The sequence below is a fragment of the Petaurus breviceps genome, unplaced genomic scaffold (genome assembly GCF_028583685.1).
Source record: "Petaurus breviceps papuanus isolate PSGF00001 unplaced genomic scaffold, PetGlider_PUasm1.0 84, whole genome shotgun sequence".
Classification (NCBI taxonomy): Eukaryota; Metazoa; Chordata; class Mammalia; order Diprotodontia; family Petauridae; genus Petaurus; species Petaurus breviceps.
In genome coordinates, this window is record NW_027186645.1 from 3383734 (window position 1) to 3410583 (window position 26850).

A 26850-nucleotide genomic window follows, 5' to 3' on the forward strand; every position below is an offset into this window, starting at 1 on the left:
TCCTAGCTGGAGACTAATTCTTTTCACTACTAGACTGAGTTACGGAAGGGATCTGAGTCACTGAAAACATTCCTTTTCACACGTGTATTTCATTTGCATTGGTTATAAAATTGGGGAGCCCTCTGGTGGTGATACCTAAAATTTCTGATGTGTCTTGAGGATAATCAATGTGCACTTGGCTCACTTTCCGAAACATGCTCCTACTATGAGAAACTGTATTAGCAGTTCCTCAGTTTTAAGACTGCTGTTGTGGACCAGAGTGGAGTAAAGGGAAGATGAAAAGTGGAGAGAGAGTGCCCTCATCTGCCTGTCTGAAGACAGTTCATCAGAGAAATATCCTTGTAGATTCTCATTTTAGATTTCATCATTATATTTAACAAATGTTCACAGATAAGATTAGATAACATTTCAGAGCTACAAGGGAATTTGGAAATTGAGTCCAACATAGAGGGTCAGAACTTGGACTTTGAGCAGTGGGGTAGGCCAGGCCAAGGAATGCTGTGATTGGGAGACTAGACAAATCCCCCAAATTTAGGTAAAAGCCAAATGGCAGAATATGTAAATGACGTTAAAGGATTGGGTTTTGGATTGATGGTCCCACAGAGGTGAAAGTTGGAAAGTAGGCTGAATGCAGGGAAATCAGTCTTTTTTTTTGGGGGGGGGGGTGGAGGAGGGAAAGGGAACGATAAAGGAAAGTGAATAACAAATGATATGCTAATACCATTAGCTGAATTAAGTCTAAGATGTAGGTGTTTATTCTAGGAATGAAGGACTTAGAGGGGGAGAGTCAGTGTTAGAGAATTGTAACAGTTAGGGATCATGGAGAATAGGACTAAGGAGTAAGAAATTTAGTTCTTAGAACACCTGAGGTTTCACATAGATTTACAAGTCAGGGATCCCGTTACTGGAAATCATCACAGCCCCCCTGAGAGTCATGCAAATTCAACAAGAAACTCGACAAATGACAACCAAGAATGGAAATTTTAAACCACATTTAATTTTTTAATTACAAAATCTGTTGCACTATTACAGAAGTGACCCTTTCATGCACAGATAAATTTAGCATCTACCATTACAGAAGAGTAAAAATTGTACTTGTTTTTCTTCTGTTACTAAGAACATTGGTAAATCCCTAGTAACTTTTATTTTTGTGCTCTCTGATCCATCTGGTCTTTTTTTTAAATCTTTTTTTGAGTATCAATATGAAAGCTGATTCGAGAGAAGCAAATGCAGTGCTATGAAAGAGTATGTGGCCATCTTCGTTTGGGATTCCTTCAGACTGTGCTTTACCTACACACATAAAAGCGGCTAGATGACTAAAGGCCTATTGTACCCCACAGGCATTAGCTCTGAAGGTTTTATCTAGAAACCTCCTGTTGATACATTAAACAGTTCACTATTTGTTTCACAGCAAAAAAAAAAAAATAAAGGAAAATAAAAGATGTATAAGTAGATGCTTTCAAGTCCCATGCACTCCACCGGCTATCATACTTCTTACACAGTACAACATAAACATTTTGATTGTGTTTATTTGTATGTAACACCTATAAGCATATAGCATCTACACTTTAAGTGTATTTACAAATTCAACAAAATATCTACATATAAAAAGCTTTACTTAAAATTAAACTTGATGCAAGTTATGAGAAACCAATTTATTGGCAAATGAAACTGAGCATTCCTTCAACCATAGGTTGTTATAAAATTTCATATTTGGAGGTAAACCATTTGATAGAGTTCATGAATGTGAGAGAATGCTGTTTTTATTTTTCTGAAACTGATAACTGTAATCCTTTCAACCACTAGGCCTTATTAGCACTTGTCAGAGTTCTCAGATTCTGAAGTTGTCCATAATTTATATACACATTGCTTAATGCTATACATAGTTTCAAAAGCTGCCACATGGGTTGAGTAAAGAGGATCATGTACAGCTGTTGGCATGGCGGCCGTCATGGCCTGTTGGAGCAAACAGATTGGTTTTGTTGATGTTTTGCCACCAAGTTCATCTCTTGCTTCCCTAGCTGAATTTGGTTTTTGTTTGTTTGTTTGTTTTTGTTTTTGGGAAACCATATAAGGCTTCGGAATCATGATATGTATTCTGGTTGGTTGTGAAGCTTTTCTTTCAATTCTCAAGAAACAAATCCTCAAAACACACAGTACTTTTATGCCTTTGAAATTGTATTTCCATTTTGCAGCACAATGACTTTCATTGCTTCTAGGTTGTTTAAAAAGGTGCTTTTTGGGGGGGGGCAATGATAGTAGTCCACTGATCCGCTTTTATTGCACCAACTGATTTTAGCAGGGCAGCGTATTATGGAATGCATATTGTATGAAGGCACTGAATGTATCTTGCTCTGTGTTTTCTGGAATTTATTTTTTTATTTGTTTGAAGAAATTTTTAAATGGGTTGCTTTCAATTTGCTTCAGGACTGTACTGATTTCAAAATGCATTGAAATGCATGTTGTTTTTGCCTAAACAATCCACCGTCTAGACGGTATAAAAACAGAACACTGTACTGCTGTAATACTCGATAGATTAAGAAGGCGATAAAGTAATAGGAGCAAAGAGAAGGTAATAAAAGTCTCAGTAAGCAAATGCAAGTGTCAGACTTCACTCATTTAGCAATTCTATACTGTATATACTGTTCCTAATTGTCTTGCAAGAAGACTTATGACAGCTAGACATTAAGTCACCAATTTCACAACAATGTCCACAAAGACATTGAAGTTCTAGATAATACTACAATAACACTCTTGACAATGAAAACGGAATTCATATCTAGGGATTCAGCCAAGGACTGCATTACAAAATATCAAACCCTGTTTTAATAACATACATAGGTTTGTCTGTAAAATGTGGTAGCATTTTTCATGCATTGTACTGTATCTTCACCAGGAAATAACATTATCAGTTGTTGTATTATTTGTCAGTTCTGAAGAAATTTTCAAAAGATATGCATTTTGAATGAAAAGTCTGCATTTTTACTCCAATTGACACTAATGTACCACTTTTACTGTTATTCATTTGTGTAAATGTTTGATCTATCTGTCTCATAGTATAAACATACAGTAGAAAGTAGCTTTTCTACCTACATGTTCACAGTGTGAGAAGGCTGACATACAAGTGCTTTAAAAAATATCATGGAGAATACGGGTGTGTCGGCAGTAAATTTAAAGGTTAAACAAAGGAGTTCATGGCATTGACAGGAGAAGGAGCCTCAGAACTTTCATTTCCTTCTGCTGGTTCTTTCTCTTTCTTACCACTGTATTGTCCAATAAAGGAACCATCCTCATTGAACTGGCCATTTACCCCTTCTCCATAGTCAACCAAACTATCATCACTATCTTCCTTTTTCACAGTTCTGTCTGAAGGTGTTCGACTTCCCTTTTTTAAAGGTTTATGATCCTCTGCATCACTGGAGGAGAAAAACAAGACAGCAAAACACTGCAGTTAATACCTATCTTTTTGTAGAATTTTTTTTTGAAACTGATAAACAAAAGGGCATGTGCATGCAGATTATGTCAAAGCTTATGCAGTCTCGAGGTCCCCTAGCCAAACCTAGTCACCAAATTAATATGATGTGGTTGTCATGGAAATCAGGTACAGTGATGGTTTAAATATGAGCTCTTCAGCAGAGAATGAACTGTCTATGGTGCATGTTCCTTTCAATGAGAGATTTAATCCCTGATTTGAAAGCAATTTAGAAGTAATGGCAAGCATTAAATAAGAAGGAGGTTGAAATGTCACCGAGAAACCACTATTTTGATTCCCGAAGTGGGGGGAAAAGAAGCTTATGACAGGTAGTGGGGTTAGTCTGTTAAACCTTTTAATCCCTTGGTTTCCTTGAACATGAATGAAGAATGAAATTGGTTAAATGAAAAATATTGATTCTTTCTGATCTAGAAGAAGGAAAGCAAAGTGTTGCATTTCAAATCATTTTGGTTATAGAATGCAGGCCAGGCTTACAAACTTCAACCTTACCTTTCAAGAGACCTATATATTCCATTAAAAGGGTGCAGAAGAAACAAATGAAAATAGCCTAAGAAGAAAAGCAAAATCCATATCCTGAAAGTGTACAGCATTTTATTTATTTTTCCTGTAAGAATGTCAGTTAATGGGGGTAAAGATTCATTAAGTTGGAAAGATATAATTTGGCTTGAGTGTTAAGTCTGTAAAATTACTCACTTTGATTTATTTTGAACATTGTGGAATGCTACTGTGGAAAATTAAAAAAAAAACACTTAAAAACAGACTGTTCCTTTTCTTCCAGTCCTCACTTGCTGCCCCTAAATCTCACATGTTTACAGCACCTTCCCTTTTTTATCATTCAGTTCTGATGGAAATCTGAGGATTAAATAAATCAATAACATTTTGCAAGAGTTAGACTTTGCTTACATCTCTGCTCAAAGGTCTCAGTATGTTCTTTGGAAGGAGTGAACTAATGAATGTGTTCTAATTCACCCACACAGAATCGTGATACTCATATGACTTAGGTCCTCTTCCACAACAGACAAACAACAACAGATTTCTTTAACAGATTATAACAGATCACTAAAAGATTTTAACAGATTACTTACAGTAGAAAAAGGACAGAAGCCAATATATTTTTATTTTCTATTTCAAAGAACGGAAATGAGGGAAAATAAGAAGCTAGTGTATGGTATTGAAAGAAAAAGGCAATCTATTGGTCTTAGAACCTCTTATATTTCCTTTCCAAAAATGTATTCTGATCAAGATCAATATTTTAAAATCTGTAAGTAGTAAGGAATTTTAGATGTTATTGGTATTCAACTATCGTGAGAATCTTTTTACATATGATATCTCTGACAAATAGTCACCTGGCTTTGGTCTGGACACTTGCCATAAAGGGGAACTCAATGTGGCAGGGCATTTCCTTGTAGGGACAGCTTTGTTAGAAAATGTCTCCTCGGGCTCAGACACTTAGCACCCACCCAGAAACACCTGGCCATGTAACCTTCAGCAAGTTACTTAACCCTGATTGCTTAAAAAAAAAAGAAAATGTCTTCTTATAATGGATTGTTATCTGTCTGCCTATAACTTTTGCTCATCAATTACATTCTATTATATGACATGTCTAACTCTTCTTCCAAATGTAAGTCCTTCAAATATGTGGAGGCAACAGATACTTTTCCTATAAATTATCTTCTGGTTAACATTTCTAGAGCCTTCAACTGCTCCTCATATGACATGGTTTCCAAATCACTATTCTATATTGTGAGGGTCCTTCCTGAGACATGGTGCTCCAGATGTAACTGACACCAGAGTACAGTGGGGTTATTGCCTCCCTAGATCTGGACATTGTGCTTCTATTAATGGAGTCTGTTTGTATTAGATTTTTTAGTAGCCAAATCATAAAATTGGCTTATATTGAGCTGTCAGTTTAAGACTCTCCTGTCCCTCCTTCCCCTATGCATTTTTTTACTAAGTCTTGATGCCAGGTGTCTCTAATTCCATAATAATGAAATCTGTGTTCTGAAAATAATTACAGGCCTTAATATTGATTCCTGGTATATTTCATCTTATAGTTTTTTTTTTTTGCGGGGGGGGGGGGGGGGAAGGGCATCACTTTAGTCTTTTTAGATCTTTTTGCATCTTGAGCTCTCCAGACTTTTTAGTATCTATAAATTTGGTAGGCATACCTTCTATTTCTTCATTCAGATTATTGATAAAAATGTTGAATAGGACTGGGCCAAGTGCAGAGTCCTGTGGCATGCCCCTAGACACTCTCCTTCAGATTAGTATTAATCTATGAATAAACAATATTAAGATAGGCTTGCTCCACCAGTTATAAAATTCTCCCAAATGTATTATCAAGAAATCCACATTTCACCATCTTGTCCACAAAAATTACATAGGAAAATTTGTCAAATATCTTGTTGAAATTAACTTGTGATGGGTTCATTTTGTGCACCAAACAGATCATTAAATTTTTTTCATCTCTATTATATTAATTTCTTTGCATGACTCCCCTTCCAGTTCCTAACCCCAGACTCCACCCTGCAAACTCCATGACTCATCTTGATTTCTTTTTTTATTCTGCCAGAAATATGTGCATCTCTAGGAGGGGAGGAGAAATTAATCTGAAAAGGAAGGAGGAAAACAAATCTACCAAATAAGAAGCATAGATTCCTCTATTAGCTTCTAAAAACCTCCATTCTAATTTAATCCTTGTTCAAAAGGAAGAGGCAGACCAAAGAGAGAAGCGACCAAGGTTTGAGGAATAGAAAAGCTTCCCAGCTTACTTCAAGAATTAGAAGCAGGCTAGAAAGATCCTATTCAAGAAGGAACTCTTAGGCGAACAAAGAAAAAGCTCTTGTTGAGGGTGAATTTTTTACTCTTGGTGGACAGTGTGAGAGCTTATAAGTCTGAAGCCTGGAACAACATATTGGTCTTTGCCTTTCCTCCCTTTGAAACTACCCAAGGGGTAGTAACTTGGCAAGGAGAAGTAATTTGCCAAGTCTGATTTTGAAAATCTCCTCTTCAACATAAATGTATATTTGGAAACTGGGCAAGAGGCTATTTCAAAACTATGGTCCAACTTGGCTATACTCTGCTCTCTAGCTCTGGGCTCTACAAGTGAGAAGTAAAGGTTACAAATGCTTTTAAAGACCATAATTAAATGGAAAATTCATTTCATGAACAGGAAAATTAAGTATTAATGTTTAACATCCCCAAAGCTTCAAAGATTAAAATTCCTTTTTATGCCAAAATAATCCATGGCACATTATATTAAGAAACAGAATTAACTTGCAGCTGAAACCTTCCATATGTACTGTCTCCCTCATTAGAATATGAGTTCCATAAGAAAAGGACTGTCTTGCCTTTCTATTTGTATATCTAGTTCTTAGCTTAGTGTTTTGCACATAGGACATATTTCATAAACTACTTTATTCATTAGTTCATTCATTAAGAACATTCATAACCTGTAAGGGAGGAAAATTCGTTATACAGTAGAAAAAAACATATATCACGATTTCTTATGCTGGAAAAAGGGCAATTTTGAAGCTTTGTTTGGTTAGAAAAATGTCAGTGTATCCTCTTTAAACTAGATGTACTAGATGGATGGGTTCGAACTTCTCAGCAATGCTTCTTTCTGATAAAAGCTGTCTGTTGGTTATTTTAACTTTTGTATTTATTCATTTGGAATGCTCACATATACTGTAATTAATAATAACAATGATAATGACACCTTGTATTTTGCATTCTTCCAAGTGCTTTTATATATGTTATTTCCTTGGGTAGGATTTCTATTAATCTGCTATTTTGCATGGAACAATTCATGAAGACTGACTATGAAGATGTGGAGTGTATCAGTCCAGGAAACACTCCCAGATGAATGCCCTGTTCCTTTGAAGCATATCTTCTCTTGCACTGGAAACTTATTATAATACTGTTTGCTATTCAGTGGATTTTGATTTAATGTGATTTCTGTCTAGAGGGATTTAGTTGCTGAATTTCCTCACGTACAAGGCAGTTCTGCTATATAGAACCTTACTAGAATATTACAGTAAAGCTCTGGTCTATATTTTTTCCTCCCCATGACCTAAATAATTAATTTCAGGATATTGTTATGTATAGACAGTGGGGCATGCTCAGCAAGCACCTACTAAGTGAAACTCAGCAGCAATGGAGAATGTGTTGGGATGCTTCCTGAACCTCATGTCCTAGTTACTCTCTCATATAGCCTAAGTGGCTGACCATTTCCTGTATTACCTTGTCTCTTTAAGAAAAGAACAAACAAATCTCCATCTTCAGATATTCTACTGAGTACATTTCTTCCCTCAGTTGGATCATGTGACTGCCCCATACTAGAAGCATCTTAATCTCATATAGTATGTGCTAGTGAATGTGTGACATGGGCTCCCTAGTGACAGGAATCACAGGATTCATACAATTGGGAGTTTGGCTTAATGTAGTAGACAATGACTTCAATTGACCTTTGATGGTACTACTTTTGATGTAGGTTTATTTTGGTTTTAACAAAAGATCGATCTAAAGAATGAAAAAATACTTACACAGTTGGTTGCATTGTTTCTCTGATTTTTCTATATGCTAGAAAGGATGCAGATTCTAATGTCTGTATAATCAAAGAAATAAACAAAGAGAACTGCAGATTTCCACCAGAGGTACCTGCATGGAGGTGGTATTGGAGCAAGGGTGGGAGCTGGCAGCGTGTACAAAAACAAATTTAGCCATGGGAAGTCCCTCCTTCCCTCTTTTTGCACCTTGTAAACTACACTCTGGCTGGGCAAGAGTTGAATTACCCAGGGAGCTGCTGGTACTCCTTGGACTAGAAGGAATAAAGGAAGAATGAATTCTCTAAAAATTTCTTGTCTTGACAGAAGCTTTGACTTTGTGCCTCCTGGCATGGTCAGCATCCTATGATTTAGAGTTAGGAAAGCATGAATTTAATGAAAAGTGTCATGCTCACGGCTCCCTAGGGGTGCAAAGTGTGAAAGGGACCCTGGTGATCCAGGGAAGGGAATGGAATTTTGATGTGTTGTCAAAAATAAATAATAAATAAATGAACAAACTCTGTAATCTTTTTTTTTTTCATGAAGTGTGGCATCAAAAAGTCTTTTAAACACATTACATGATAGCAGAATCAACCAAAGGGTAAAGTTCTGAGGCAGTGTCACTGAGGTCTAAAAAAAATAGTCATGAAAGCTGCAATGATGGTAGATGGTTTTTGCAAGTGATTTTGTTTGTGGACTTGTCCTTGTGAATTTCCATCCTCATTGGGAAAATTGAACAATCATTAAAAAATAATCTAAGACACTCATCAGAACCATAACTCCCTTAGAGCAAACAATGTAATCACATATGTGATAAGTCCTGCTGTTTCATTTATAAAGTTTTGGTCTACCATTTAAAAGTCAAGAAATATAACTTTCCTTGACTGAGAAACCATATACATATGTATATACACATATATGCACAAAATTACCCCTTTTGAAGTGTTTTGCAAACGTATCACATATGAATTAACTTTGAGCCAAAGAAACATGACCAGATGTCTGTAAACACTTAAGATTTTAGCACTATGATTACACCAGCATTAGCATCACCCTTGCTATCCATCACTTTGGAATCCCAAAACATTAGAAGGGATGAGTAGATAGACTTGAGCAAGACCACACTCCCTTTGATTCATCTGCATTGTCCCTTCAGTCACCATTGGAAAGTCAGATTTAAATCCCACAGTGTTTTGGTATAGTGAGAAGAAAGATCAGCACTCTTTTTGGGTCTGGTCTACAGTAGATCATGGGTTCACAAAGTTTGATAGCAAACAGTTGGTGGAGAAGCCAAAATGGAGCAGCAGCCCAAGTGTCAGACTCATTGCATGAAAGCCCAAGGATATTTAAACAGAACCAAGCAGATAAGAAGCAGTATGCAGAAAAGCACTGAGAAAATGAAGGTCAATCATTTATTTGACAGGCATACAAAAGTAATATCAACTTTCGGCAGATAATGAGGCATAGCTCCAGCAAGATAAATAAGACAACGGGAGACCTATTTTTGACCAAATAACCTGTGCAGAAAGTGAATTTTAAAAACAATTGCCAAGGTAGTTAATGATCACTCTTTTGGGTGTGGGGAGGAGAAAGGGACACATTCAGCAAAACAGATGGAATTAGCATTGTGGACCATTTACCTGGGATAACCTATCCCCTGCTTCAGGTGGGGGGATGTCAAGGGACTTCTATAAAGTCATTAATAAGTACTAGAAAAACTATGCAAATGGGCAGGTCTAAGGGTTCACATACTAAGGTCACCAAATCACGACATGAGTCCTATCTTGAATTTGAGTATGTTTGTTGACTCCTTCACCTTTGCTATATCTTTGCTTGTCTCATGAAATTTTAAGTCTTATTTTGAGCAAATTTGAAGAAATTTAGTAAGAATTTGGTAAGCCCTTCACCCTTGCTAGTTATTTGCAAGTCTCATGAAATTTTACCCTCATTTTGGGGAAATTTGAAGAAATTTGCTTGTCTCAAAAAATTAGTCTCATTTTGGGGATATTTAATGAATTTTTGCTACAGAGAAAAATCAGGACCAAGAGAGGCAGGGTGTTGGGAATTAGAAACAAAATTTCTCTAGATGTGGGGAAAACACTTTAGACAACTTAGTGAAAGCTCTGCCCCCAATCTAGATTTCAAGTTTTTTATCTTCTTTGGTGGCACATTTATCCCTAACGATATTGAAAAAGATATAATTAAAATAAGGACTATGGATAGGTGAATTTTCCAAAATTAGTCAATGTATCACATCATCCATACAAATAAAATTAAAACTGCCCTTTGGCATTCACAATCAGCTTTTTCTTTTGGTATGAAAAAAGTTTCAGTGCCATAGTATAAAGTTCACAGTTATTTATAAGTTTTTCCCCCTATCCTAAACTAAGAAGCCTATGGAGAAAGAGTAAAAAGGCCTTAACACATTATTTAAATGTATTGCAAAAATATGCTTTTGGACTACCAAAATTTTCCCCTGTTAAAGAAATTGATGCCCTCCTCAACTTTGTACCAAGATAAGCCTAACAAAGTCATTAATCTTTATTTAAAATGTATCTGGGCAAGAACATGTTTGCATAAATAGCAGATTAGTTTTATTCTGCTGTGGGATATAAGGAATGAATGGATTTCTTTAATGATGATACCAAATCAAGACTAAATCATTAAAAGTCTGGTAGATAAAATACTGCCTAGAGGATCATAAGAAGTTTAACTATTGAGAGTCTATTCAACACTCTAGTTATGAGTGCATGGCTAATGGATTGGGTATAGATATAGCCATTACATTTTTAAAAAATTAATTCTAATTTTTAAAATTAAAAATTTAAAAATTAATTCTGATTAAGATTACAAAGTTTCCTTAAGTACCTTGTTTAAATATAGTAATTTGACCATTGCATCACTTTCCAGTTTTACACTGGAACTCCTTTTTATGATTATAATTAAACTCTTTAAGAGCAGAGATGATTTTCTTTCTACCTGTATCCCTAGTGCCTCGCACTGTGCCTGGAACATAGCAGCCACTTAATAAACTACATGTTAATTGAATGATATTTATTTATTTATTGCCAACCCTCCCCCTCAAAAATCAGATAAATTTTGCCAGACGCATTTGCTGGAATTATTTTTAAAGGCTTCTTGGCAGTTTAAAAAAAAGCAAAATAGCAAAGGCTACATAATATTCCCTATGGTAATTGATATATATATATATTATATAAAACACTGGAGAATACAATAAAATGGTGAATTACAGTGAATATCACTTGCAGCCTGTGTAGAAAGCAGTATTGGTGACTTGGGACCAAAACTGACTGCAATTTTTTGATTGCTCCTCAAAGTCAATTTTGTGGCCTAGCCATAGTGCTTCCCCCACCCACAAATCCTAGCTTTTGGTCACCAATTTAGAAATGTTCTTGGAAAAAAGATCATGCCATATAAAATCTTTTCAGGTGGAAAAAACCTTACTTTTCCACTATAGATCTGACCTGTGTATGCTCTTAATGCAGATTTAATACTTTTTAAAAAAGTAAAAAAATATTTTGGGGTTTTCATTTAAAGCTAAAATTGATATCTTACTAAGATAAATTCTTACAGATGAATACGTATATCCATTTGGCAAGTAACAGCAGTTTTTTTAAATTAAACTTTGTGAAATAAGGACATTTGGGTATAGCTATTCTTCAAGGAGGGGAGGCAAGGGTATTTCCAAGTACCACGAATATTATTCCTTTCTTCTCATTAGGTTATTACATATGTGTATGGTGGTGAAGGGAACATATACATACCAGGTACATGGAGGAGAAAGGAAGAAATGCAAGGGGACACTGAATTAGCCTGTGCAATCATGTCTATGGGGTGCTCAATTTCTGTAACTATATTCTTGGCTATTTCCATATCAAAAGATAGTGGAAAGGGGGAGAGAAACACATTTTATTCTCTACCCCAATTCTGTACTGAATGGGGGCTCTCTAAACATGTAGTGCTTTTATCCCTCATACTAAAAAAACAACCCTTTAACTCCAAGGCAGTGGGAAGGCACAAGGTAATCACAAGGTTCTGGGAATAGATAGTGTCAAAAAGCTTGCAGAAATATGAAGGAACACCAATGGACCTCTATGGAGCTATGTCTTCCATCAATACCCTACCTCCAAGCCCACATCAAAAAGAGAAACATTTCACAAAGAGAAGAAATGCTTTTTTTTTTTTTAACAGTATGGGACTGGAATTTACACATTTTCCAAACTAAATTTTTACTTGATATTTGAGGAAAGTGCCAAATGTTAAGAAGGACACTTTCTAGGCAAAGAACCATTTTCTGCTGTGGGTGCTTAAATAGAGTGCCTGACTGACAGAAAACATAAGAATAAAGATGTATAGGAGGTTCTAACCTGTATTCTCCAAAGGTCCCATCATCTTCCTTCATAGGTTGAATTTCTGGATCAGCATGTGCATCTTCTTTTTCTTTGACTAAAACATTCAAAATGGCATCATTAATCATTGATGCTGGCATCTCCCTGTTCAGGATTTTTAGTCATCTTGGTACTTCTGATTTCCCAGTGTTATCATCATAATCATTTTTAGTATGTAGTAGATTCTCAAGGTATACAGCAGTTGGCAGTAAGTATACTTTTATTTCCCAGAATTTGTAGGGGAGCTTTAAAAAATGAACACTTGGTAACATCTAAACATTTGGGTTTTTGTGAAAAGGTTTCATTTAATGTGGAAGCCTTATGTTCCTTATGTTTCACAGTGAAGGAAAATATTTAAGGTTTCTACAGGGTTCATATTTAGTCTTTTTCACATGCTTTCACCAGATTCATATTTAGAAATAGACCACTTTGCCAATTTGGTCACCGAGGTCTCACTCAAATTTGGGGAAACATGTAGGGCCCTTCAGAACCATTAAGGCACGTAGATGTGATCTGTGATTTCATTGCCATTTCATAACCATTGCCATGGTTACTCTCTCTACCAATGCAGATCACAACTGCATCACAGTTTATTAGACTGTCTTTATGAGTTGATGTAACCAAAAAATCCATTATGGGGTGGTGATTCTCTGGTAATGAGCCTCTGAGTTTTTCTAGGATGGTCTCAGACTTACAGATATGGTCTTTTATCAAGATCATACTTGAAATTGAGAGACATGATCATTTTTCTATTATATTAATAACCAATTATTAAATTAAGATTGAGGTATTTCTTTTCTATTTCCTCATTCAGGCACCAGCCCTTGCAGGTCATTCAGTCAGTCTCCAAAGGAAAACGCTGATAGATGAAATTGCCTAAATCCTCCATGTATATACTCTGTGATGGGACCCTACCAACTGGAAGACCTTACAAACAGGTTGTAATCTAGGTGAATTCTTGCCCTTAGGAAATAAGTCTCTGTCCTTGGAATCCTCCATTAGAATTTTAGGGTGACTCAATTTATTGAAGGAGAAAATAAACCAGACTGGGTAGAGTCTGGGTAGAGATAGTCTGGGTAGAGATGGATTCCTTTGACCAGATTGCTGGAGGAAGATGAGTCTCATGATCAAGGCACATTCTCAGCAGGAGGACCTGAAGACTTTTAGCCCATCTCCTCATTAATATGTCCACCCCCCTCATTAATTGCTCACCAGTCATGGTTAATTTTCCCTTGTCAGGGGCACTTTTTCCAAAGGTATTGAAACATTCAGGGATCTCCACAGTTTTGTCTTTGGTTGCTGAGGGAGACCACTGACCATCAATTTATTGATTATTTGTTAGTCTAATTAATAAATTGATTATTAATTATCCAGAAATTCCATTCCTTGGGTTTTTCATATATCTCAAAATCTTTGTAGTTTATTGGGACATGCCAAGCCAGAGTAGCCTTTAAGAATCCAAGGTTACCCCTACACCACAAAAAGGTATCAGAGCAGGACTTTAGGAATGAATGGTTGGATGGATGCAAAGCATTTATTAAGTTCCTGTTATGTACCAGGAACTATGATAAACATTGAGGTTATAAATTCTTTTTAAAAAGCCAGTCTTTAGGCTCAAGGAGCTACATGTAGTATGGAATGGTGGTCAGGAAGGAACAATAGGACCCCAGATTTAGAGCTGGAAAATTCCTTAGAAACCATCTAGTGTCGTCCTCCCCTTTAGCAGATGAAAAACAGAGGGCAAGAAAGGTTAAGTGACCTTGATTAAGGTCATGAAACTTGAAAGTGTATGAGTTTTGATAAAAGATCCATGATTCCACCTACTACACCAAAGTGTTTTGATCAGGGAAGTTATAGGGATGGTTTATTGGAGTATGTCTAATACAAAGAGAAATAAACAACCCTTATATCAAGAGATCATGTAAATACTGCTTTTTAGACAGTAGGATCCAGACAAGCATTCCAGGTTGCTCCTTAAAACTTCATTGTTACACAGAGCACTAAGAGATGGGGCCACTGACCTTTTTTGAACATATATGGACCCACCCACAAAAACTTGTTCTTTCTCTTGAAAATATTTCTATTGTTGTGTACATTGGGCCAAAAGAAAAGATTTTGAAATACTGACTTCAGGAGGACGAGGCACCACTCCTTTACAATGAATGAACCGTTTGTGGTTTTAAGGTACAATAAGGCAACTATTGATCAGCAACAGGTATGTCTCCTTTTACCTGGATATTTACCACCCTTGTTTCTTCTGATGAAGCAAACAATGAGCAAAACCAAGATGAGAAGAGCAACAGCACACATCAGACCAATGAACCAGCCTTGAGTTGCAATGTCCACTTGCCGGCTTGCCATTGCTGTGAAATGAGAGAAAGGGAGCAGAGATTAGAAAGAGAAAAAAAAAACACTGTAGTAATGAAATGATGTATTTGCATGAGTATTTCATAGTAGTAACATGTATGTAATTTAATAAAATTCCATAGTATATAACCAGAATGTAACAGCCAAGAGTGATTTGATTATTATACTCTGAAAAAATCTTCATTCGTATTTAGAATCTGTTTTCCAAGTAGAGATTGAGTACTTATAACATTTGATGCTTAAAACCCTCTTCTTCCTCAACTTCTATGTAAATAGCTATTCTCAATTTCAGCACATTTCCAAAACAATGTAAAATATGCCTGCCATATTTGAAAAGGAATATTTAAATGAAGTGGGACAACAACAGGTATGAAGACTGATTTTTAGATAAACATACCAAATCTTATTATACACTAAAATGAGTACTGTTCAACAAAGCACCTCTGGAGGATGTATACTTATTCTGGGTCTGCTAGAGAAAATATATTTTCTCTTTGTGTAATTACCTTCAGAGTCAGTTATGAACCATGCAAGAAAATAATTCTCTTTACCCTCACACTTCATTTCTTATCTGAAAACAATCACTAGGAAGGCCCAAATTGAGCAAAGAAACCTGGAGACAAACATTATTAGTATCAAACTTCCCCACAGGTGAACTTATAGGAAGTCCATGGAATTTTAGGAAATTAGAGATTAATATTTATCACAGATATTTCCCTTTATATTTTATGGCTGTCCAACTTTATAATACAGGTTGACCTTATTCATCACATTTAGCTTCAAATTACTTTTGGTCATTAAAAAAAACAAACCTCAATCAAGGGAAAAAGAACAAAGACTACTGAGAATATTCTGAATATAATTTTAAAGGAGGAGTGTTCTGAACAAGGAAAACATGGTCAGGGAGTAGTCCTCCCAGATGGCTACTTTGAAGGATTGGATGAATTCTGGCAAGTTTTTAAAAAATTAAATCAGCCTGTGATCCACTTTAAAGGAATATAGTACTTTTGACCTAAGTGGTCATTGTTCAATCTCCCTTGAAAACTTAGGTTAATGTGGCTGGTTTAATGTGTCATTCAAGGGATGCATGAGAAAAAGCATAGCATCAATTACTAGTCGGACATGCCCAAGAACAATTAAATTAATTTGAATTAACATTAACTGATATCAATTTATTTTTTAAAGGAATATAGACTCATTAATTCTTCTGCAACAATCTATTCAGAAAGAAGGGAATATCTCCTTTTGGCCTCATAAAAATAGCTATGTCAATCTTTTTATTTAACCTGTGTTGAATGAACCAGGCACGGTCACCTTCCATAACCCCTGGTTTGCAGGATGATGCAGGAATTGTGCTCTGACAACATTATTTGGCCCTAGTTTTATGACCTGCCCAATTTCTCATTTCCTGTCCTCCTTTATACAAAATGATAAGGAATACAATGTCTGAAGTGAAGTATGATTAATAGAGCAAAAGATGTGTCTTTTAGGAAACAAAGTCAGAAATAAAATTATTTTGATTGCATTACAAATCAAATACCAGTAGTCTTTTTCTCCTCACTACTCAGGATCTATATTTGGTCAGAGGGGAATTTGGCCTGCATCACAAGTAGGGATCTCTAGTTAGCCATCTGCTCACTGAAGCTCAAATAACACAAATAGGTGTCCAGGCAATGACAATTAGGATAATTTAAAGTGCCATCTGGTGCTACTCAAATAAATGTGATCATTGATGTAAAGGATGTGGATGCAATTCATTTAAATGCTCAACTAAAAACAACTGTAATGCTTTTGAGGTGTGGTACCCTCATCACTCAAAAGCAAAAGCATATCAAATTTGCCACATGATGGTAAATATCCCATGGTCTCCCAGTCCTTTACCTTCCCCCTCTCCTGATTCCATTCTTCTCATTGAAGACCCAGCATCTTCAAAGCTTTATCTCTACTGTCTTGCTATTTAAACCATGTAGATCCTTATTTTTATAATTGGTCCCAATTTTCAAAATAGGGACAACCTCAGTGTGGTGCTTTGCAAGGCAAAATGCTTGCTTATCTTGAAGAGAAGTATAGTTCTAATATGGGGTCACATAGCTAGTAAATGTCTGAGGCTAGATTTTGAACTTAGGAAGATGAGTCTTTGTGATTCCAGGCCTGGCACTCTACTGTATATATATATGTACACACATATATACATAATATATTATGTATATATATATGTATCTGTCTTTATATCTATTTATTTCTCTATGTGTATATAGTCACACACCCTACGGTGTAATGGTGTGCTTGAAGGATAAGGTCTTTCAACTAGCAAAGTAATAGCAGAGTGTAATAAAGTTACTTGTTCTACACTCTGGCCCTGTTACTGAGGTGCACATTTTTCATGCAAGGACCTGAATTTCCACCAGCTAAATATAAGATCCTAGACAGGGATATATGTGTGTGTGTATGTGTGTGTACACACACACACACATATATACATACATATGGATATATGTATATATAGAAATATATGTATACATATATAGAAATATGAAATAAAATAATAAATATATGTAACATAATATGTTAAATATAAGTATTATATTACGTGATTATACATAAATAATTACAAATATAAATCCCTGTCTTCAAGGAGCATGAATGCATATATAAAACCAATTTTTTTTTTGGTATTTGTATTGCCAGCACTTACCCAAGCCTCTTAACACAAAAAACAGAAAGGATTTAATTCGTCTTGGTACTGGAATAGAATGAATTCTCTCCCATGTCTGTTACAGTTTTAGGGATTGGAGTTGCATACTTTAAAATTACTGATGATACTTTTTTTATTTTTAACATCTCTGTGAGGCCCACCTGCACCCCACCCCCACCCCCCAGTCAAACTCTTTCTTCTAACAACAGTAGTTGAGGAAAACTGAGAAAGCAGCCATATCTAGTGGCATATGCATCATTCATTCCACACCTGTAGTCTACTAACTTCTATATCAAGAGGAGGGAAGGCACACTGGTTTTTGATAGGTTTGGAAAAGATGGCATGGGGTATGTGATATCAACAGAATCTGAGAGACCAACGTAAATTTTCTACACAGTATTGCTCATTAAATGCAAAAGGCATCTCTTGGGACACATTAAAATGGTGCTCCTTGAGGCTTTGCATTTTTGCACATAAACCTAAAGATGGAAGTTTCAATATGATATCATACCATGTAATCATATTTATGAACAAATTAATGAAGAGCAATCAGAACAGACAATTACAACAGAAAGACGAATGAATCAAAAAGCACAATGTAACAAAAATAAAGTGAGAGCCCATACAGTTTTTTGTGTTTGTCTGACTTTATGTCAAGTAGGGAAAGCCCTGAAACCCAAGGTAACTTTAAGAGACATATTCTAAATTGCTGCTATTTGCTTTAAGTCAAAATATTTTGTTCCCTCTAGTTTTACAGGGTTTTTTTTTCTCCATCATCAAAGGAATTCCAACTTGCTGTATGGAAGATGTCAAAAATCTATCTTCATTTGCTTGATTTATTTGGAGAGGGTTATATATCATCTTCCCTTCGGGGATTTCCAGGTGAAAATTTTACTCCTAATACCAGAGAGTTAAAGCATTAATTCCATGGCAGGGATTCCATTTATGATGCAAGGGCAAAAGCAGAGTTAGGTGGTTCAAAATCTTACAGGGATCTAGAGTTGGAATTCTGTTTCTGCATTTTTCCTTTCTAAACCTGCTATATATTAATGTTCCCTGTTGATACATGGGTAATTAGGCTATTTTACCAGAGGTTCAGGCTACCACATAACTGTGGAAATCAATTTCAGAAATCAGTTGTTGGGGACAGTGGGTGGAAGGAAAAGAACACAACAACTTCAAAGCTGGAAGTAATTAAGTCAGCCAGTTCAATCCCCTTATTTTAAATATGAGGCCACTGAGGAGTTACATAGCTTGATCAAGGTCACATGGGCCATTAGTTGCAAATTTGGGCCCAGAACGCATGTCTCTTTTAGTCCTAGTCTGCTACCTGCAGTAATTTTCTCCTACAGTTTTGTATTTCCTCATCCTCTCATCCTTACTCTCTCTGTTTTCCCCGAAGACTATAGAGGACCTCTTAACACAACTCTGAGGAGAAATACTTGCTCCTTAATTGAGTTCTCTGGCATGCACTGGCCTGCTTGGATGACAGGGGCCTGGACCAAACAGACTTTAGATGCTTGGGCACACTGCTGGTTTGGGGGGAATTGTGTTATGTGGGAAGGGTTATGAAGAATTCATTCAAGAGTCAGTTCTTAAAAAAATTTTCTTTGTAGTAATACCACTAGCTCACACACTGCAATACTATGGAAAAGAAACACATCTAGAGTCTGAGATTAAACACTATGCAACAAAACAAACTCCCTACTCCCTCATCCCTCCCACGTGGCACCATCATCATGCATCATGAGGGCTGCTACTTTGGTATGGGTCACAAGCAGCGCAGCAACTACTTGGGTAGTAAGTGCCACAAAGAAAGGACTTTGTGAGCTCTCAGATAGACAGTACGAGGACTAGAGAACATTACTTGGAAGATGTGGGGTGAAGGGAAAGTGCAATATAAAATGGAGTAAAGGTAATTAATTGCTATTTGATCTATATACTATTTGAGGAAACCACTGTATAACCTTTTGAAAACCATAATAATAAAATAGATAAATTTGTTTGGAAAGAAAAATAACACAGTTTTTAGTTCAAATTGGAAAATAAATGATAGCAGGCCCAATGTTAATTAGTTAATAAAAAAGGAAGCAAAATTAGATGAACGATTTAGATTTTTTTTTGGCTAAGGTATTCATGTTATTATTATTTTGTGGGTGCATAGACAGAGAACAGTTGTGAAACTCACCCAGATAAAAACAAAATGCTCTGAAACCTTTTTCCCTTCCTTCTCTCCCTCTTAGACAATGAAGGAAAAGCAAATAAAAAAGGCTAAAATGATATTTGTGCATATAAAAGGCCACACAGGGTAGAAGATGGTCAAAGCAAGTACAGTGGCTTTTGAGAATAAGCCTCTCAAAAATTTTTATAGATTTTTATAGATAAAGTTTTAGATCACAAGGGAAATTAAGTAATTATAGCCAGAAGGACAAACTTTCACAGCAAGCACTGATTTCTCTGTGCTTCAAAGCATGGCTCAGAAACGGAGGTGAGACTGAGGTAAGAGAAGAAACTTTCACGTGCTTGGTTTTTTGCATTCCTGAAGATAGTAGGAATAGGAGTAGGAATAAGAAGTAGGAGTAGAAATCATGATATCTGATGTTTCTATAGGGATTGCTATGTGCCAGACAGTGCACTAAGTGCTTTACAATTCTTATCCTATTTGATCCTAACAACTCTGGGAAGTAGGTGCTATTATTATCCTGATTTTACAGGTGAGGAAACTGAGGACAACAGAGGTTAAGTGACTTGTTCAGCTAACAAGTGACTGAGGTTGGATTTGAACTTAGATGTTCCTGACTCTAGGGCCAATGCAACACCTAACTGTATTTGAAACACCAGAGTAGTATTAACATACAGAGGAATGGATAAAAATTAAATCTAGGGAGAGAAGTTGCCAATATGTAATTGTTATATTTTTAAAAATCATACTCCAAATAATATTTCCCTTTAATTTTGCATGTGCATATATAACATATAGTTATAATTAACAGGTATTTTCTTTTTAAAATGTTACTTTTTGAAACAGAAAATTCAATATCAACTTGATAATGTGCTTTAAAATATTCCTCAGTTATCCACATCATGGGATCAGCTATTGTGATAAAGTCTTACTGTAGAAGATGGAGATGGCAAATTTCATTGTGCAATGGTTGCCTAACAGTTACAACCCCATAAATTTCACAAGTGTACATTGTAGGCTAGACTGATTCTGGTTATAGTATTGAATTTTCAACTTTCTTTCTACAACAGCCTCAGGTGGTCAATTTAAAATCCTAAGGGCTGTTTAGTTTAGTGAGTAAACTAGGGATTAGGATCTACAGGAAGTGAGTCCACAACTCAAATACCATTTCCTCCATGAAATTTTTCCCAATCTCGTAGGTCACTAATGACTTGATGCCTCACACTTTACAGAGTTCTTTTGGTTTATGACTTCCTAATGGATTTATGATGAATTATGGTATAATACAGCTAACTATGATGGTTTCTTATTCAACTATAATACAAATAACTTGAGGGCAGGGATCATGCCTTATCTAAATTTTGCATCTCTCATGCAGCCAAGCAGACTACCATGCACAAAGAAGAGCCTTAATAAATATATGTTGCATTGTGTCATTGCCTTGACAACATTCTTAGGCTCAGAAGTCTCAAGTACTTTGTTTATAGGTGACAATGCACAGACTCACAAAATTAAAGTGATTAAACTGCATCCTTATGACAGGGATCAACCAATATAATTTGAAAAGTATTTGCTAAACCACTCTTCTGTTCATGGCCCTAAGCTAGGTGCTGTGGATGCAAAGACAGAAAAAAAAATATAAATGATGACCATGAATATTGTATGAAGATTCCCATTCTAAGATTTATTCAATGATTTTCTAGGAGAATGGAGTCATATTTTCAAGTGAAAAATGTATGAAATATGACAAAACATTATGATTTTATGAAAGTAAATAAAATGCTAATGTTACCATAATATTAATGTTGGCTATTTTTATATCACACACTGAAGTATATTTTCTGAAGTTAGAAAATATAATTTTTTAAAAAATCATAATATTTGAATTAAAAGGATTTAGGATTAAAAAAAACAAATAAGGTGTATGAGTCATGTACTTAGAATGTGACCATTTTGGGGACCAAGTTGTGATAGAACATAATGTTAAGCATCACCATACTAGTAGATGGAACAACTATTTTTGTCTTAAAGGAGCAGGAAATGTGTTTACATTTTCATCAATAAATCCAGACATTTTGTATGTAGAATCATAGAATGCTGTATCAGAGATTATTTTGTCTATTACTCAATTAAGAGAAATGAAAATTTAACCCCAGGGAGGTTAAGATGATTTTTCAGACTTACACAGCTACTTAATAGCATAACTGGAACTAGAACTCATATCCCCTGACTTCAAGACCAGTGTTCTTTCTCTGTTCTTAAAAATCAACAGTATGATGACATTAACCTCTACTTGTATGATATGATTATTTATAAAACAAAGGACTAAAATATGGAGGAAACCAAGGTTTGTAGGAAAAGTAACTTTCAAACCAAAAAAGGCTCCACTAATATCGATTCACTATTCAAGTATTTGCCCAGCCAGGTCTCACCTAAATCCAGTTCACTGGCAAGTCATGACATCACCTTTCTGATGTCATGGTCCTCTTTGAGAATGAAGGACAAACAACAACTTTCTTTTTCTGATTTGTGAATATGAGCCCGCCTTACATGATGGATACCTCACCTGGACCTGTATGAAACACATCCTCAGAACTCACAAAACCCGAGTCCCCCTCAGCACCAACTCGAACTTTGTATGCTGTTCCTGGCAGTAGACCCTTTAACCCAAAGAAGCTCTGAGAACCATTTACCATTTCTTTTCTCCATTCTTCTTTACCTATGGAAATTTTTCAAAAACAATAAATTTGAATATTTTAAACTTGTGGGAGTTATTTCATGTATCTAGAAAGAAAAAAAAACTTTTACAGGCTAGTGGTAAAATCCAGTATATATTGGTTCATGCCATTTTTAGATCTACCTGCTTTAGAAATATCAATGGTTTAAAGCCCAATGCTGAAGGCAAATAATTCATCGAATGGAACTTCAAGAATAGCATTTGCCATGCTCAAATTGATTGCCTTGTTTTATGGATCAGGTGTTTTTCTCAGTGAGTTTAAACACCTCAAGGGAAAAAAAAGCTGCTTGAACTTAAAGATTATATCTGATACATTTTATACTTCATTAACATCAAGGAAATTACTTCTGTATCTCTTGCTTTATGTAATCTATATGTGTTCAACAAATGTGTAAAAAGAACTTTTTTATAAACTGAAGTATATTTTAAACATACTAGGGAACTAGTTATTTTAGAGAAGTCTGTGGCCAGTGTTTTTGTTAAGTGAATAAATGACCCAAGTTTAATTTTTTTATGAGTTAGAGAGTTTTCTATACAGAATTTTCTTAAAATGACATCTACCTTTAAACAAATTCCTGTGAATTTGCCCTTACCTAGGGTAAAGAGTTCCAGGTGAGGATCTTTCTCTATCAATACAGATCAATAACTTCTCTGTAATTTATATTGTTAGAGTATATGCTTGAGGCACAGGTTAAGTGACTTGCCCAGAGTCATATGAAGCCTGTATGTATCAGGTCAAACTTGAACCAAGTTCTTCCTGACTCTAAGGCCATTAAGCTATATTGCTTCTCAGATATCCATCTTTTTACTTAAAAAAAATCTATTACCATATCCTAAACAGCAAGTAAAAGCTATATAAATACCAGTTTCCTAGGAGAACATTATAAATGGCTTAGAATGAAAAAGGACTTTTTTTCTTAAATGCCTATTTGTGAATACAATCTCATTGAAATATATTGGATGGGGGTGGCTAGGTGGTGCAGTGAATAGAGCACCAGCCCTAGAGTCAGGAGGACCTGGGCTCAGATCTGGCCTCAGACACTTAACAAACACAAAACCTAGCTGTGTGACTTTGGGCAAGGCACTTAACCCCAATTGCCCTCCAAGATAAAAGAAATATATTGGATAGCTCATCAAAGTAATAACTTTTAAGTTCTTCAAATTTCCCATTCTATTTACTATATATTGGCAACTGGAATATTAAGGAATAACTGAATTCAAATAAGTTGTTCAGATTCTGCTATTCTGCCCAATTGAAAAAAAAACCCTTTCTTATTTAATATCCAGTGCACTGTTAACAAGATTTTCAGTAATATATAAGGTGTATTCAGTGGCACCTCCTTTACCATAATCCTTTCTCTTCTCTTACAGCTAGGAATAATCCCTTCTTAAAATATACTCTAATCTCTCCTATGCATTTGTAATATTTTAGCTATGACTTATATTATTTACATACAAGTCTCATCTTTCCTATTAGAATGTAAGCTCCTTGAGGGCAGGGACTGTTGTTTTTCATTTTCTATCTCTACCAAGTGGCACAATGCCTTGTACAACAGTAGGCATCTAATAAAAACATACTGAATTGAATTGAATTGAATATGGGATTTAGATCCAACTTTTGTGCCAAATATTGAAATTTAGTATTCTAATGATAGTAGTAATAGCTAGCATTTGAGAGTTTGCAAAGTGCTTTAGAAATATCATCTCATTTTATCTTGACAACCATGAGAGATAGGTACTATTATTACTCCCATATGGATGAGGTAATTGAGGCAGACAGAAGCTAACTCAGATTGTCTTGACTACAGATCCAGCTCTACCCACTGCATTGCCTCGCTAGTAAAGAGCCTTCCAAAATAGAGATCAAGTATATCACTTACATTTCATAGAATAGAGGAATATAAAGGATTTTCTATTTAGAAATCAAATATGTAACCCAATGGCTCAAAACATACTTATATTTAGTAACTGGATCATTCCCTAAATTAAATATTTCTAGATGCTCCAAACCAAAATGGCCTTTAAAACACCATTGTAATGACATTTGATATTTAATGCCTAAAATATCTTTAAATTTATTTTAGAAGTCAGAATCAGTGAATGAAATAGTTCCTTACTCCCTGCTACACCATATTCAACATAAAAATGGACATGATCTGGTCCCTCATATTCCCAACTGATGTTGGCATAGGTTTCGGCGGCAGCTGCAGTAACATTTCGGATCCTTGGATTAACTGGTCGAACTAAATACATGACAGAAAACACAAGCAAAATATTAAATTGCTGCTCCAAATATACATGCATAAAACAAGGTTCCATTTTTTGAAACTTCTAAAATATAGTTAAATTTGGAATATGGCGTTGAAATGTAAGGTTCTTTCCTAGTCCATTGAAAAATAAAAATAAAATCATAGAAGACCGTACTGAAGGAAAAATTACAACATTAATAAATAAATTAACAATTAAATCTCCTGCACTATCATAGCAAAACATAGAACTCAGTCCATGAATTCTGCCATAAAGATCCTGAATAATGCAAATTGCCATCTCCAGATTTTCAGTTGTAGGAAATGTCAAACTATTCATTTACTGAATATAGACTGATTCAGTATAATGCAACTTTTCCTGGAGTTTACTTCAATCCCTTAATGCAAGCCTCATAAGAAAATGTGCTTTTGTAGCTATCCCTACCATATTTGTAATGAGAAAGAAGCTCACGGTACCCTTATAGAATGTTGGACGGCTAGTATGCATAGCAGGAGAAGTTGCAAAATGGATTTCTGAATATCCTTTAGCAGAGGAAATAAGAAAGAAGAAAGAGTAAAAAATTGTTCACAAGGCACACTACTGACAACAAAACAACCTTACCTGTCAAGGTTTTCTGATTATACATGCACATTTAAAATCCATGCAGTTTTTTTTTTCATAAGCATTTTTATGCTTCATTCATAAAACATGAAGTCACAGAAAATATAAATGACTCTGGAAACCAAAGGCCTTACTAAATCAACTACAACAAAACCTGGAAGTTAACTTTAAGATGACAATTATCTCAACCTTGGCAGCCTGTACCAAAGGGATTCAGCAGATTTTGACTCAAAGTTTATTAAAAAATAATAAAAAAAAGAGGCACTGACATTATCTTTTTAGGCTAACCAGCCATGATCTTTTTATGCTGAGAAAGCTTCCTCCATGAGAGTAAATTATATAGTAGCAATGTATTAATTCAAACCTTGGAATTAAATTCAGAAATATACTGCATCATTGCAGAAAAGCCAGATAGAAGCTAAAAGTCTCTGTTGAAGTAGAAAACGCAGACCAATTGACCCTTCCTGCCAGCAAGGATAAATGTTCCAAAGATCCTTTCAAGCCCAATCTTCTTGAATATTTAATTTACCCAAAGATGATGCATATTGCTGACAAGGTAAAGACTCCTTCCCTGAAGCTAATTCACTTGCATCTTCCTAAACTGCCCCTATTGCAAACCCAAAAGATATTACTAGTAGAAAAGAATATGAAAATTCATTAACTATGCTAGCCGTCGCTACCTAACTTCCAAAAAGGGGCAGACTCAGTGAGCTGCTAAGAACTAGACAAAATGAATCCAGTCAAGTAGCTCAAAATGGCTTTGTTATTTTATTTTTTATAATAAAATTTATTTTATTATGCTAATGTTCTTTTATTTTATGGATGTTTTCTTAAATTTTCTACGAATTTTTTTAGATATTCAAGTTCTTGTAAATTCTAAAGCAACATGAAAAGTGAATTAAATGAGCTAAATATGCACAATTTTCACACACCTGTGGAAAGCCCTTACCAAATAGATTAACAAATTCATAATCAGAAGAAGTTCTAATTCATTACTTTGCTCAAATGCTTTGGGGATGAAGGTAAAAAGTACCACTGGCTAGGGAAAGAAATTTCATTGCCCTGGATTAATTTATTTATACCAAAAATGAAATGAGCCTTCTATAATTACGTATGTGAAAACTCAATTTTCATTAAGACATTTTGGAAATCAAAGTTGAAAACTGTAAAACACCAATACATATTATATCAGTGTAAATTAGAGACTGCATATAAGGGAGCTAGATCTTTTGCAGAAAAACACTTTACTAGAGTTTCCCCTGATTATTTATTTCTTCTTCTCTTTTAAATCAGAAAGTAAAAGTTATACCCTTAGGTTGATTGATTAAATGAATAAGTGAAAATGAATGAATGAACTCTCTGTTCAGCAAGCTAAGACATAGGAAGAAGTTAAAGAAAGGTCTTTTGACTTATGGTTCAGGAAACATGGATCGCTCACTATAGAGGTAGAAATAGAGCTCATCCTTGAAGAAAAAAATTTGAATAAAAGAATAACAGAAGACTGTTATGTAATTAAAGTCACTATATAATAAAGTTTAATTATCAGTTATATGAG

General features: G+C 35.2%; 1 protein-coding gene across 9 annotated transcripts in view; it reads right to left on the minus strand.

The window, feature by feature from the left end:
* Positions 1-981: 981 nt before the first annotated feature.
* Positions 982-26850, minus strand: part of NRCAM (neuronal cell adhesion molecule) — a 319224-nt gene continuing 293355 nt past the window's right edge. For 5 of the 9 annotated variants that reach the window (XM_069107011.1, XM_069107012.1, XM_069107014.1 and 2 more), the window contains 6 exons: positions 25151-25216; positions 24545-24670; positions 22257-22409; positions 14678-14809; positions 12426-12504; positions 982-3416 (listed from right to left, as the gene is read on the minus strand). In XM_069107011.1, coding sequence (XP_068963112.1) covers positions 3179-3416; positions 12426-12504; positions 14678-14809; positions 22257-22409; positions 24545-24670; positions 25151-25216 — 794 coding nt within the window. In that variant the 3' untranslated portion in view covers positions 982-3178. The remainder of the gene's footprint in view (positions 3417-12425; positions 12505-14677; positions 14810-22256; positions 22410-24544; positions 24671-25150; positions 25217-26850) is intronic. The other 4 variants (XM_069107018.1, XM_069107017.1, XM_069107016.1 and 1 more) reach the window with 2 other exon arrangements.